Here is a 15,094-nt window from a genome sequence, read left to right as displayed (position 1 = left end):
ACCTCAAATGTCATCTCCTCAATTTAGTCTAATTTTTCCCTTTTTGTGAAAAGAAGTAAAGCCTTACCTCCACTATACTTACAAATCACATTATTACAATGAGCACTAGTTTTCACTCATTCAGTGTAGTTACTTTGTGCCAGGCACTTAAAACATAATTACTTATGTGTAAGCCCCCTGGGTTAAGTATTGATGTTCTTGTTCATCTTGGTATTCCCTACAGCATAACACCTGACACACAGAAACTCAAAATATTGGCCCAACAAATTAAAACCGAAGACAAGGTACTAAATCCCACTGACATTTTACCTAATTAAAATAAAATTTAAAAACTACATTTGAAATCTAAATCTATTATTTCAATAGTACTAATAAAATATCTATTTGTTTTTGCTTCAAACTACTGATAAGTTATACTAAAGTAGAGGATTGTGGACTAATTTAATTTTTTTAGCCTATCACTACTCATATTAACATTTTAAAATGTGATATTACAAAAAATAAAACTTTAAAGGTGTTTTGTAGGTATGGACACGATATGAGAACTAGGAAAAGGTAGCATGATAAAAAAAATAATGTAAAAGAAAGTTTCAAGATAGTGTGGCATACTGAAGTCTAGTTAAAAGAGAACTAAAAGTAGGCCAACAGACTTGGCAATTTGATCAATTCGGTATAGTAATAAAAGAGTAGAACAGAATATAGTCTCATGAGAGTAAAGAAGTAGAGTATGTGAATTTAAGGTATTATTTCAGCAATTCTAGAAATAAATGGAAGACAAGATTTAATGGCAGGATGCAGTAGAGTTTTATTTTTTTGTATACATGAGATTTTGACATTTTTGTAGTCAAATAAGTCAGAGAAGATAAGCAAGGTTTCAAGAGAACAGGATCAAAGAGTAAGTGGAAGGATTACCCTTCGAAAAGAGAAAAGTTACCTCCTACTTAAAGAAAGTTAAGAGACTACAATAGAGACTTTGTTTACAAGTTCCTTTTTTACCCAGTACCCCTACTATAACTCCCAAATAAAACCACCAAGGCCAAGTGACCTCACAAACAATGAAATATCAGTATCCACTATGATTATAACACTGGTATGCCTGTATTATTACTGTGAACTCCTCCATTAAAAAAAAAAAAAGGCCAATTGGCACATAGAGCAAAGCTTGAATAGCGTCTTACTACTACTGGGTTACATTAAAGGCATTATGCCTACATATTGGATCATGTCTCTTGGAAACAGGACACAGAAATCAGTGTCAAATAATGGTACAAGAAAAATTCAAATGAAATACTGAATTAAGTCCACACAAATAATGTAATCAAGGCTGAAAACAAATAACGTTCGGTCTTTATCCTTGGTTTTTGGTACAAAGCCTCAAAAACTCGTGGAATCTCCTTAGTGATAAGAGTATCTTTGTTATGCTAATGACATAACTCAAAGTAGCCCACTAGATAGCTTATGGATGAGGGCTGATGACCACAAAGACCAACAATGTGATTAGAGGGTTGAGACTTTGAGCTTGGCCAATTTCTGAGGAAGGAAGGGAGGCTGGAGACTTGAGTTCAATCACATGGCCAATGACTTAATTGATCAAGCCATGGAATGAAGTCCCAATAAAAACTCTGAACACTGAAGCTACACTGAAACAGATAAAGCTTCCTGGCTGGTGAATTCACTGATGTGTAGGGAGGGTGCCATAATTCCATGAGGAGAGGAAGCTCTGCATTTCCTCCCAGATCATGTCCTGTGCGTCTTCATTTCATTGGGCTCCTAATCTGTATCCTTGATAATAAAACTGTAGTCATAAGTATAGTGCTTTCTTGAGTTCTGTGAATTTTTCCAGTGAATTATCAAACCTGAAGGTGTCATGGGGACATCCAAATTCATAGCCAGATCAAAGCGTCGGTCAAAACTGCGGATGCCTTAGGGACACCTGAAGTGTGGCTGGCATCTGAAGTAAAGGCAGTCTTGTGAAGGGCTCAGCCTTTAACTTGTGAAGTCTGATACTAACTCTGAGTTAATGTCAGAGCTGTATTACAATATATCCAACTGGGAGTGAAACAAAATGTCTTTAAGCCAATAAAGCAGCAACTGTTGAACATTGTTAAAAAAAAAAAAGTCTTGGACATTCTTACATCAAAGTTAGGTTATTGACATAAACAACGATTTAAGATGGCCTATTCACTCATAAAATATCCATGGCTCTCATTACTCAATAAAGGAAATAAATTCTTGAAAAGTAACAAAAATCTATCCAACTATTAAGGTTAAATAATCACAAAGGGACTCTCAAGAAATTATATAAGGTCCTTACCTGTTCTGATCCTACCTATTCCCACATTTACAAGGACCACCTGCCAACTTACCAGCAAAAGACCTGCTCCTATTTGTGACAGAATTCCGACTTTTCCATTTTATGGTAAGATATTAACATTTCCCACTGATTTTTTGAGGGAAAGACCAACTTACATCCCCTTTTCCACTACTACTGGTTGCTAAGCCTTATGTAATGAAAAGATAGCTATTATCAACCCAAAGATCTTCAACTTATTAAAAGTAAACAATACCCTTAACATTTCATTCTCATTTATTCAAAAAATGCACTTAACATTTCATGTTGCAGAAGTAACACTGTTAAGTATTTGTCAAATCTGTTCTAGAACAAGAGTAAAATAAAATTTCAGGAAAAAAATAACTGAATACCTAGTATTTTACAAGAGAGATACCACAGAAATAAGAACTCCACAAATTATTCCTTTAAGAGGTTGTCATCTAATTGAGGAGATGATATATATATTTGAAATAACAGATTCTTAAGTAACATTTTTAAATTCAAAGAGACAAACTGAGGACACAAGGGCTGATTAAATAATCAGAAATCAATGAGAGATTATTAAATAAACATTTAGTTTTCCACTTTATACAATGGTTTGCAGTGGTCACTGAGATACAATGCAACTCAATTTGTGGTCAGTAAAACTATTATTTCACATCCAGCAATTCTGCAGCATGGATGTCTAAGATGGATATTATCGGTATGGACGCTATAATGAGAACTAGAAAAAGGAAGCATGATAAAAGCCAATGGAATAGAAAGTTTTAAGATAGTAAGTGTGAAATTTGAAGTCTAGTTAAAAGAGAAAAAGAGTAGGTCAATTTATTCTATCTGTGCTTAAGGCAAGTTATTTCAGTATTTAAATTTGATGCAATTTTTCTTAAGAATGCTAAGGCAACATCTTTACCTATAATTATTTACAATTATTTGCAGGTAAATTTACAGTACCTACATAAAATCTCAGTTCACTCCTGACATTTTTATATGCCTTAACATTATTACTAATTTCAGAATAAATTAGAGAAAATCTAAAAGCGATCTAGAATATTTACAAAGGAATAGAAGCAGCTTAATGGTCAAGTTCAGAGAGGCGTAGGCCTCTTGAGAGAATGGGTTACAAATATGTTACGAAAATGAAGAATCATGAAGAAATAGGCTGACAGCAAAGAAACATGAGAAATAATCTAAACATGAGAAATAAAACAAAAGTAAATGAAAAATAATAGGAATTTATTCAAGGATGCAATATAGTATCACAAAAAAATTTTCAACTTCTGAAAGTAATAAACCATGATATACTTAATCAAAGAGTGCTTATAAAAATGCTTCTACAACATTGAGAATTTCATGAAGTCTCAATCGAAAACTGTGTTTTATACTAAATATAAATTACTTTCAATAAAGAAAGAGAAAGTCATGGATAGTGAAATAGAAATGAGGGAAAGCTGGCAACGAAAAGGGTTCTAAAAGGGGGTTATAAAAATAATTTCTAATAAAATTTATTACACAAAAGTCTCAAGAAGGGAACAACACACAGTCATCTCTTTTGTTAATTAATATTAAGCAAATGGATGACTGCAAAGGTAATCAATGTAGAATTTAAAAGAGGCAGAAATTATTCTTTAGCTGAAAGCAGAAAGAATATCCTGCAGTAGAAGCTGGTATATGGTGGCATGTGCCTATAGTCCCAGCTACTGGGGAGGCTGAGGAGACTGAGACAGGAGGATCACTTGAGCCTAGGAGTCAAAGGCTGCAGTGTGCTATGATGGCACCTGTGAATAGCCACTGCTCTCCAGCCTGGGCAATAGAGCAAGACCCTATCCCTTAAAAAAAAAAAAAAAGTGAATATCCTGAGACAGAAATCTATCTAGAGGCCATTTGCCCAGCAACATGGAACAAGATAAATGATGATAGTATTAAAACAACTGACAACTGAAAGGTCATTTAATAAGATTATAAAAAAACCTATATGTACCAAATTTTAAGGAAAAAAGATATATATTACTTATTAATTCATCTATGTATCATAATTATTACCAGTAATGTACCAGTGTTAAGACCACACACACAAACACTTTCTGGATCTGGCAAAGAGTATGTCATGTTTACTTTTTCATGTGTTACATCTAAAATTTATATTGTAAACCTAGAAATAATGTATTTTGAGTTCTTTTTTCCCTAAAAGGCAATTTGATAATCTCACATATTCCAAAATTTTAAACAAAGAATAGAGAAAATTCTTATTCCAGGAAAAAGTAAGTTAAAATAGAAAATGTTTTCCACATGTTATTTAGCATGACAAACAGCAATAAGGTAAGCTTCTTGCCATAAAGCTATCTGTCAGGTGATTTCATTCTCTTTGACTAACTACAGAAAGGCTCATAGTTTACAAAGAAATACTCAGAGTTTATATACTAACCTGGCCCAGTCCAGGCATACCTCCTCCAAGTCTAAGAAGTCTGTCCATATTTCTAGAAAACAGAAACAAAAGAAAACGTTCCTAAGCACAAAAGTGTTTACTCAATTGCTATCTATATAATTCACCTTCAGTCACTCAGTATGTCAAAAATATTGGTGGTAATTACAACACAACATCAGACTTCCTGTTAATTAACACCACATATTAATTTAAGAAGCTGTCTTCCATGCTAATTAACAGACCTTATTTTACTGCTTTGGTTTTGGGTTATCCCCAGTTTTAAAGACAAGCAATCTTAGCATACTTTCAAAACTTTGCAATCATTAAGTTAATTATATTTTCTTATTGTTATCTAATAAAGTACCTGAATGAGGAAAAAGTGCCTGAAATGCTTATCATATGTATGATTGAATTTCCTTCAATTTGTCCAGAGTATACAAATAAAAAACCTCACTTTTAAATTAAATTTTAACATCCTCATTAGTAAGTTCTGTGCTAATTAACTTACAGCTTGTCAGTTATCATCAAAACTACATGTGAAAGACATTGTGAGCAGATTATGGATCTCTGAATTAGCATCAAAGGCTTTTTTAAAATGAACTCATTATACTAAAAGAAATACTATAGCGTAAACATTAAATGCGTTAAGACAGTGTCCTAGAACTTACACAGATATTTTGTATTATTTCAGATGTTGTGGAAATATACACCTTTTTCACTAAGAAAATTCAGCTGCCATTCTCAATTACAATTTCAGAGTTGACAGATACAAAGAGGATAAACTTTGAAATATCAATCTGATTTATTTTTAATGTTTAGAATAACTACAGAAGATAATCTTATAAGCTTGAAAAACTCAGAAAAAAACTGAAGAAAAGAAATTCCAAGTGTACTTATATAACCTTATAATCAAATTATAAAAATTAATAGCAGTACAACTACTTAAAACATGCAATAAAGCATTATGTTCTACTTGAAAATTGCTACTATGCCCTGAAATTTCTCTTTTTCCTAAGTATATGCTTTAGAAAATGGTTTCATTACAAATTATATTCTAAATTAGATGTTAACAGATTAGCTTCACTGTTAAGCCATGTTATTTTACTAGTTACAACTGCTATACAAACTAAAACTCAATAATGTACTTATGATTATTATATTACAGCCTAAACATGTTTGTTGAATCCTGGTAACAACTTAATCCTGCTAATATTTAACAATGTTAATATTGTAAACTTTATTCAAATCCACATACAGAAAAGAACACAAATGATACAGCCGTGTAATTGTCCCAGAGTGAATACATCCATGTAACGATCACCTAGCTCAAGAAACAGAACATTATCTGCTCCTCAGAAATGCTGCTCAAGCCCCCTTCCAGTCTCTTGTGGTAAAATTCCAACTCCTAACAGCACAGATTAGTTCTGCTGGTTTTGAATTTTATATAAATGGAATCTCATACTTTTTGTGTCTGGCTTGTTTAACATAACATAATGTGCGTGAGATTTACAATTTTAAAAATTCATTTTTAAAAATGAAACAGCAAATAAGAAAACTTGATAGTCCAGACAAAATTTCCACTTCACAATCTTAACTCATCCTCCTAAGAGCAACATTTACAAATAAAATCTCCAGAAAATTTTCATTAAAATTATTCAACTGAAATATGACATTCAGTACATAGCACTTTTTAAAGGCTGTAGACAGAAAAAATCCTGTATATTTTATAATATTAAAGACATTTCTCTAAAATATATTACCAAGGAATAAAAAAATTTCTTTTGGATCATTTCAAGCTTATAAACCTAAAGAACCAATGGAAAAAAACAAACAACATACAGTATATTTTAGAATATACACATTCTAGGCCAAAGTTGATTCCCAGCTGTGTTCAGTTTATCTATTTCCCCTCTGTTGTTTCTGATGACTTTACACAGACTCCAGATGCTGTGAATATACATGAGTGATGTGGGAAGCAGAGAGAAAGAAAATCTGACAGGTCAAATTTATTTTTTTAGCAAAATTAGATGTCTCAGCAAACGGAAAAACATTTAACAAATTAAAACATTGAAGACAGCCAGGTTTGATAAAAATACTAACATTTGGAAGTAAAATATATTGATAAATGTTCTAAATCACACTAGTTTTTAAAATCTGGTTATCTAACACACATAGTCATAACTGAATGTCTGTTTAAAATAATACATTTTTGTAATATCTCTTTATAATATCCTGAAAGAATAGTTAAACATAAAATACATTCTTAAACCTCACCTGATCAGTAACTGTAACTCTTAAGCTTCAATTTGTTGAGTTTGACAAATTTCTTCTTAACACAAGCTCTTGCTAATTCCGGCAGGTATAATTTTCCCAGGTTTTTTTTTTTTCTCTTTCTCTCCTAAAAAAAAGGTAAATAAAATAATATACAGTTATTGTGATAATTAAGCAGGAAATTTTTATACCAAAATTTTTAAAAGAATCAAAATTCCTAAAAATGAATTAGATATCAAAACTACTTTTTAATAATCATTTCCTGAAAGTATGGAATGATCTACAATCCCGGGGAGCTAAAGAACATAGAGATTTACTCTGTATGAAGATTTTGTTTGTATATTTCTCTCTTGAGCACTAACTCTGAAGATTGATATTTCATAAGTTTAAGTCTTTCTAGAGGTCTTTCAAAGAACAAAAAGAAAATTTACTTATATTTTTAAATAAAACAAAATTCATTATTTCATGCAATTACCATAGAGGTTCATTACACCATTATTACAAACCTATGATGTATTATAGAACATTAGTGATATTAATTTCTTATTTCTTGAAGGTTTGCTATTTTATCACCCTAGGAATTAGTTCATCATTTCTTAATTATTCCCAATTATGACAAAAAAGACAAAAATAATACAATGGAAGAGTAAGAATTATCTAAAATAAAGCAATAAATTACACCTATTGCATCATCCTTCAGTTCTTATTGTGTTGGCCAAAGCATTGATTCAAGTTTCAGAAAGAACACTAGAGACATCATCTTTGTAGTCTTTTTTTTTTTTTAAGCTTTCATTGAACACAGTTGAGAATTCAGATTTTTTTATTTGCCACCCATAATGGCAAAGGGAGGAATCACAATGTGCATGCAAAGGAGACATATAACAGCACTCTAGTCTCTAATGACAATGTAACTGATAGTGCAAGCTAAGGGCTATTTAACTTCAGTACTACTGCCATTCAGAACCAGATAATTTTTTGTTGTGGGGGCTGTCTTGTCCATTATAGGATATTTTTTGGACTACAGGCACACGTCGCCATGCCTGGCTAATTTTTCTTTTCTTTTTTTTGGTCGGGGGTGTGTGTCTTGCTCTTGCTCAAGCTGGTCCTGAACTCCTGACCTCAAGCGATCCGCCCACCTCAGCCTCCCAGACAGCTAGGATCACATGTGTGAGCCACGGCACCCATCCCATTATAGGATGTTTAACAGCATCCCTGGCCCCACTAGATGCCAGTAGCACCTACCCAGTCGTGATAATCAAAAATGTCTCCAAAACTTGCCAAATGTCCCCTGGAAGAGCAAAATCACTCTCAGTTGAGAACCACTGATATAAACAAAATCACAGACTATGCATCTTGAGATGACAATATCCTAGATTAATTTTCTCAAACTTAAGAACCAGCGAGTGCCGGAAACAGTTTGGTAATTCCTTAAAAATTTAAAAATAGAATTACCATATGACCCAGCAATTCTATTCACAGGTATATATCCCAAAGAATTGAAAACACATATTCAGAACAAGTTCTTGTACATGCACATATATGGAATCACTATTCACAACAGCCAAAAGGTGGAAACATCCAAATATCTACCAAAGGATTAATGGAAAAACAAATTCTACTATATACCCCCAAGGGAATGTACGGCATGTTATTCAGCTATAAAAAGGAAAAAAGTATTGATACATGTTACAACTTGGCTGAACCTCAAAATACTATGCTATGTATTATAAATGAAGCCAGGCACAAAAGGTCACATATTGTGTGATTCCATATATATGAAATATCCAATAAATCCATAAAGACAGAAGGCAGACTGATGGTTGCCAGGGGCTGGGGGAAGGGAGGAAAATGGAAAAACTACTTAGTGGGTAAGGGATTTTACCTTGGAAGTAGACTGAGGTAGTAATTGTATAACACTGGCAATTGGACTAAATGCCACAAAATGGTTAATTTTATGTTATGTGAATTTCCTCCTCAATAAATTATTTTTAAAAAGGGTCAAATGAGTGAACAATATATTTCTAAGACCAAAAAAGAAATTACATTCTTATCTAACTAGATTAAGTATGTACTTCAAGAAGTCCTTCATCATACACTATTTTGCAACAAGAATCAGTTTTTGCTAGAGATGTGTGACATATTCTTCAATGTTTTATGATGGTGATACAGTTTACACATCAACAAATGCTGAAGTGCACAAAAAGGTGAATAAAAGGAAGTAGATAATGTAGAAATTTTAAAAATCACTGGACTAATTCTATTTGGTGCTTATACATCTAAATATAAGAATGTTTTGCAATTATGGAGCAAAGATGATAGCCATTCTCTTCAACAAAATTATGAGCTGTCCATGTTTTCATGGATGGCGATGGATCATGGATGGTGATGGATCGTGGTGATGCTTACACAATGATGTTAATGTACTTAATGCCGCTGTACACCAAAAACGGTTAAAATGATAAATTTTAGGTGATGCATATTTTACCATACACATAAACACATAAACACACACACACACATACGGCTTGCAAAAAGAAAAACCAGAAGTAATAAGCTAGGGCCTATTAGAGATGCATTTGAAATACAGAACTGATCTTTACAAGAAAGATATATTCCACCTTCATGCATGATGGCTGACTAGCCATTAATTACATTCAAACAATGTTGCCCATTTCAGGTACATACACCTTCAAAACCAAGAAAACACAGAATAAAAGTCTGTATTTGCTATGTTTAAGCTTTATTAACATTTCCAATATAGTTTTTTCCCACAATCCCTTTATTTTTACTTCTGTAAATTATTCATAAATTGACCTAAAGGGGTAAAAAAAGTAAAAAGGTCCACCAGACCCAGATGCCAAATAGCGATGACTGTTTTTCCTAGCATATGAAGGTTAAGTGCTATGACTGCAGGTAGAGTGCCAGGATTCAAAAACTGGCTCTATGTTCATTCAAACCAGGTTGCTAAACAAACAAACAAAAAAAAACTGGCTCTAACACTTACCAGCTCTATATGCTTGGGTCAATTACTTCTCTCAGCCTCAGTTTCCTCATCTACAAAATGGGGATAATGACAGCATTTACCTGATAGAGCTGATCAGAAGATTAAAGAAGATAAAGGACATAAAACATATTTAAAACAATGCCTGGCATATAATAAGTAATAAACACTAGCTGCTGTCATCAGCACCACCATCCTATGAACATAGCTACCAACATAGATCCTTCCTTCCTCACGTAGTTTGTCAGTTAGTGGGTTTCAAAACACCTTGCATATTTCACAGTACTACATTAATCACACTGGCTGGGCACCCGTGGTTCGCACCTGTAATCTCAGCACTTTGGGAGGCTGAGGCAGGAGGACTGTTAGAAGAAAAAAGTTGGAGACCAGTTTGGGCAACACAGCGAGAGCCCATCTCTACAAAAAATTTTTTTAAAATATTAGCTGGGTGTGGTGGCACACACCTGTAGTCCTAGCTACTTGGGAAGCTGAGGTAGGAGGATCACTTGAGCCCAGGAATTGGAGGTTGCAGTGAGCTATTATCATGCCACTGCACTCTAGCCTGAGTGGCAGAGTGAGACCCTGCATCTAAAAATAATTAATTAATCAATCACATTGGAGACAGGGACTCGCAATTCTCAGAACTTAGCAAAAAGGCTCACAAAGGGAATGTGTTATACACACATTTAACATAAAAGAGAACACTTTCAATTCTTAGAAATAGAAGCAATACAAAGGTCTATGAATCTAAACCAAGTTTTTACACTTATCAAAAAGCAGAAGAGGCCGGGCGTGGTGGCTCACGCCTGTAAGCCTAGCACTCTGGGAGGCCGAGGCGGGTGGATTGTTTGAGCTCAGGAGTTCGAGACCAGCCTGAGCAAGAGTGAGACCCCGTCTCTACTAAAAATAGAAAGAAATTAATCGGACAACTAAAAATATATAGAAAAAACTAGCCGGGCATGGTGGCGCATGCCTGTAGTCCCAGCTACTCGGGAGGCTGAGGCAGAAGGATTGCTTGAGCCCAGGAGTGTGAGGTTGCTGTGAGCTAGGCTAACGCCACGGCACTCACTATAGCCCGGGCAAAAGAGTGAGACTCTGTCTCAAAAAAAAAAAAAAAAAAGCAGAAGACTCAAAAACTCATTTATGATATAATTAACTTTAAACATTATTAGACTATACCTAATATAATGTTATACATACAGTAATGTTTAGAACACTAATTGGTAAAAATAGTACAAAAAAACCACAGTACTTTCAAAGGTTGTTGACTTTCCACTTTTCCTTTCTCTCTCAAGTTAATAATTGATTAGAATCTGGTATTGTTTGAGCATGTTCATGTTGAATTTAAAATAAATCAATTTTCAAATATTTATAGGAAATGTATAGAACCATGGATAACTCTAGAAAGTAAATTGTTCAAAATTATATTAATCTGGATTTGGAACCTGAGAATTTTTTTTTCAACTTTTCAAACTTTTCACCAGGGATACCCAATAATTCATAAAACTCAAACAAAATCATTAAGTTCTTAACGTTCAGGCTTATCATTCTGTTTCCTAGGTCAGTGTTCATTTTTCACTCCCCAATCCATTCTGCAATTAAATACTATTACTTCTCAGACTGATGCTAAATCCTTTTTAAACTACTCCTTATTTGTGATCTCACTGTATTTGTAATTTCTCTATTTTCTGATTTGTGGAAAGTAACTAGGAACTCTTTCTCTCCCTTTCTTAAGGACTTTTTTTTGTGGAAGATCTACAGTCAACATTAAACTTAATTATATAAATAGGATTTTGAAAGCAAGATTTTTTCCCCAGCTTAGAAGAGTGGGTATGGAATTATCATAAATATCTACTGTTGAGTCTCCTAATTTCAGCATCCAAATAAAACATTTATTGAGTACAGTAGTCCCTCAGTATCTGTGGGGATTGGTTCCAGGACCTCTCCTGAATTCCAAAATTTGTAGATGTTCAAGTCCCTAATATAAAATGGTATAGTACAACATTTGCATATAACCTATGCTAACCCTCCCAGTATACTTTACATCTTGTAATCTCTAGACTATTTATAATACTTAATACAATGTAAATGCTATATAAATGGTTGTTACACTGTATTATTTAGAGAATAATGACAAGAAAAGAAAAGTCTGTACATGCTTAGTACATATGCAATTTTCTTCCCCAAATATTTTCAACCTGTAGTTGGTTGAACCCATAATCCATGGATATGGAGAGCCAACTATACTATCTTGTGTACTCAAGAAACTTACTGGCTTGCACTGAGAGAATTTATAATCTACAGGGGCTAGGGTTGGGGGATTGACATAAACCCATAAAAAATATGTAAAGTGAAAGGACAGTGATGTAGAGTAGAAAAGCTTCTAGAACCAGCTGACCTAGATTTGAATCCTGGCTTCACCACCTTCTCACCAGATGATCCGGAAAAAGTTACCACCTTCTAGACTCTAGGCCTCGTCTATAAAATGGGGATAATACCTACCTAGCAAGTCTGTTGTAAGAATAAGTCTAAAGTATCCAATATAATGCCTGGAACATCCAAGGTACTCAATAAACGTTGTTGATGCTGTTGTTATTATTACTGCCTTACAAATGGAAGAGATTATTTAATCAAATTCTCTCATTTTACAAATGGGGTTAGCAAAGTATCATAAAGCAGAATATGAAATGTCAAAATGAGTGCAACAAATAGCATATGACAAGTTCATGAGCAAGAAATCACATGAGCATTCAGGCAAGACTTTCACAGGTGGACAATGAATTATGAAACAAACATTGCTATAAAAATGAAAACAAAAAAAGCCGGAACGCTTTTTGTTACTGATTATCAAACATGTGGTTCTCAACCTAGATACTAAGCACAAGGTTTATATGGCAAGTTTAAAAATAGGATGAACTCATGTCAGAAAGGTTAAAATCCAGCTTGAGAATGGCAATATATTATTTACCAAACACCTTGGTTGTGTGTGGGGTTGGGACCTTGGTGTGTGTGGGGTTGAGGGAGGAGGTGGAAAGAATCTCCCAAACTCAGTAAGTGAGGCACCAGTGAAAGATCATGACTTCAAAAGTTTCTTCTCTTGGCAAGATTTAATTTTATTCTCGGACAAATTAAAAACAACATTCAGGCTTTTCACAAAATACTACCTCACTAAACGCACCTTAACTGTAGTTAATTCTGAACCACTATATATCTTTATCTCTATAAATGCACAATAACCCATGCAATTTGCTTAAAACATATATAAGTCAAACTTTAAATGAGCCAGTTGGCAGCCTTACGTGACAAGAAAGCCATCATTGTGTTAATCATCGTCACTAAAACTGTATTCAGTTTTTTGTGATTTCAACATTATTATTGTCTGTCTTATTGTTTTCCTCAAACACATTAAGCCAGCACTACTAAAAACATAGTTTTGTGAGCAGTGAAAAGAAACATTTTCACACTAAATTATATTCCTACTAATTTTTAAAGCCTCTCCTCTGCTTTTCTCATGGAACTTTTACCAATTTTGGGTTATCATTCTCATCCCAAGAATTTTTCAGTCAGTCACTGAATTTATATTCGACTGTTTCGAAAAGTTCACATTTTTATTCTTTTGACAGACACATAGCTATATCCCCAGAAAAATTAAGTTCCAAGAGGTAACACAGTAGATCTGTACTTTACTGAAAAAAGGAAATAGAATCAATTCACCTACTACTCAATTAGGACAATATTAAAAGTAAGTTAACAGGCATAGCAGCAATAACCACACTTTCTTTTGAAGACATTCAAGGTTAAGATCCAGTGCATCTGCGAGGATTTTTGTTTATTTTTTGAAGGCAGTTGAAAAGCTAACACTAAGAAAAAGGGTCAAGGCCTGTAAGAAGGGCAAATGATAAAGCAAACATGCATTCAACGGGCAAGTTAATTTTGTTCTCTCTCCCTTGTTTCCCTAACTGCTGTGAAGTTTTTCAACACAAGAACAACTATTGACAAAGCACAGGCAAATAGGCCATAACCAAGGGTTTTCCCTGTACAAGAGAAGAAAGGTTCTCCAGATGTGGTGAATTCAGCCAAGCAGAAAGGCACGGAGAAAGGAGACCACATCCCGGCCTGACCCTGCCAGAGACCCCGGGGAGTCGGGGAAGAGTACGAAAGAGCCTGGGCTCCTCCCTTAGGACACCGGCCTCCAGTGGCAACTCGGCTGGGCAACGTGACTCAGGAAAGCACGGGGCGGGCAGCGGCCTACCGCGACTGCCGTCCCGGACCTCCCGGACCTGTTTTCTGGGTCTTACCTGAAAGCAGACAAGGACAGGATGCCGCGGGCTGGACCCTTGTGGCTGCCACTACGCTGACGCGAACGCGGAGGCGGCAGCTTCAGCAAGAGCGGCTCAGACTCGACCCAGCTCCGACTCCGCGAACCGGCGATGAATCAGCCCGATTCCATTCAAAAGAGTTGCCCGGGCCTCCGCCGCGAAGCACTTCCGGGTTCACTGCTCTACTTCGGCTTCCGTTCCCCCGACGGCCAATTGGAGACGACGTGGGAGTCGGGCGGGTGTCCCGGTAGGAGAGCGCAGTACAGACGGCGCGGCTGGAGGACGAGGCGGAAGTTGGCGCCGCGGCCGCTGTTGCCCCTCGGACGTCCCACTTTTTCTCTCCCCACCTTCGCGCTCCCCTGCAGCCGCCGAGATCTGGGACGGCGGCACATCGAGCCCGCGAGGTGACGGGCTAGGAAATGGAACCGTTAGTATTGTGGAGCTCAGACCCCTTTCGTTTTGGTGTTCATCGCCATTGTGACCCTCCTCAAAAACTAAAAGGTTCACTTGACTTAGACTTGACTTAGTCATCTGAGAAGCAAAAAAAGAAAAGTGAGCGGTGCGATTAGAGGGGAACTGTCAGACGCTCTTTTCCATAGTCCCATTTACCCACCTATTGTCTTTACCGCTTTGCGAGGATTGGATTCCAAGGAAAAGTAACGTTTCCCAAATGTGCAAACCACATATTTTAAGCTCGATGTAGTTTATAGGGCTTAAGGAATCGTTTGCTTACGTTTTTCCCATTATCT

General features: G+C 35.4%; 1 protein-coding gene across 1 annotated transcript in view; it reads right to left on the bottom strand.

The window, feature by feature from the left end:
• PSMD14 (proteasome (prosome, macropain) 26S subunit, non-ATPase, 14) overlaps positions 1-14,502 on the bottom strand; it is a 112,848-nt gene extending 98,346 nt beyond the window's left edge. Inside the window, 3 exon segments of the mRNA XM_012655816.1 lie at positions 4,755-4,806; positions 7,029-7,152; positions 14,325-14,502. Of these exon segments, the coding sequence (XP_012511270.1) occupies positions 4,755-4,802 (48 nt within the window). The 5' untranslated portion in view covers positions 4,803-4,806; positions 7,029-7,152; positions 14,325-14,502.
• Positions 14,503-15,094: the final 592 nt, after the last annotated feature.

The sequence above is a fragment of the Propithecus coquereli genome, unplaced genomic scaffold, assembly GCF_000956105.1.
Source record: "Propithecus coquereli isolate 6110/MARCELLA unplaced genomic scaffold, Pcoq_1.0 Scaffold49, whole genome shotgun sequence".
Lineage (NCBI taxonomy): Eukaryota > Metazoa > Chordata > Mammalia > Primates > Indriidae > Propithecus > Propithecus coquereli.
This window is presented reverse-complemented; position numbering and strand designations above follow the sequence as displayed.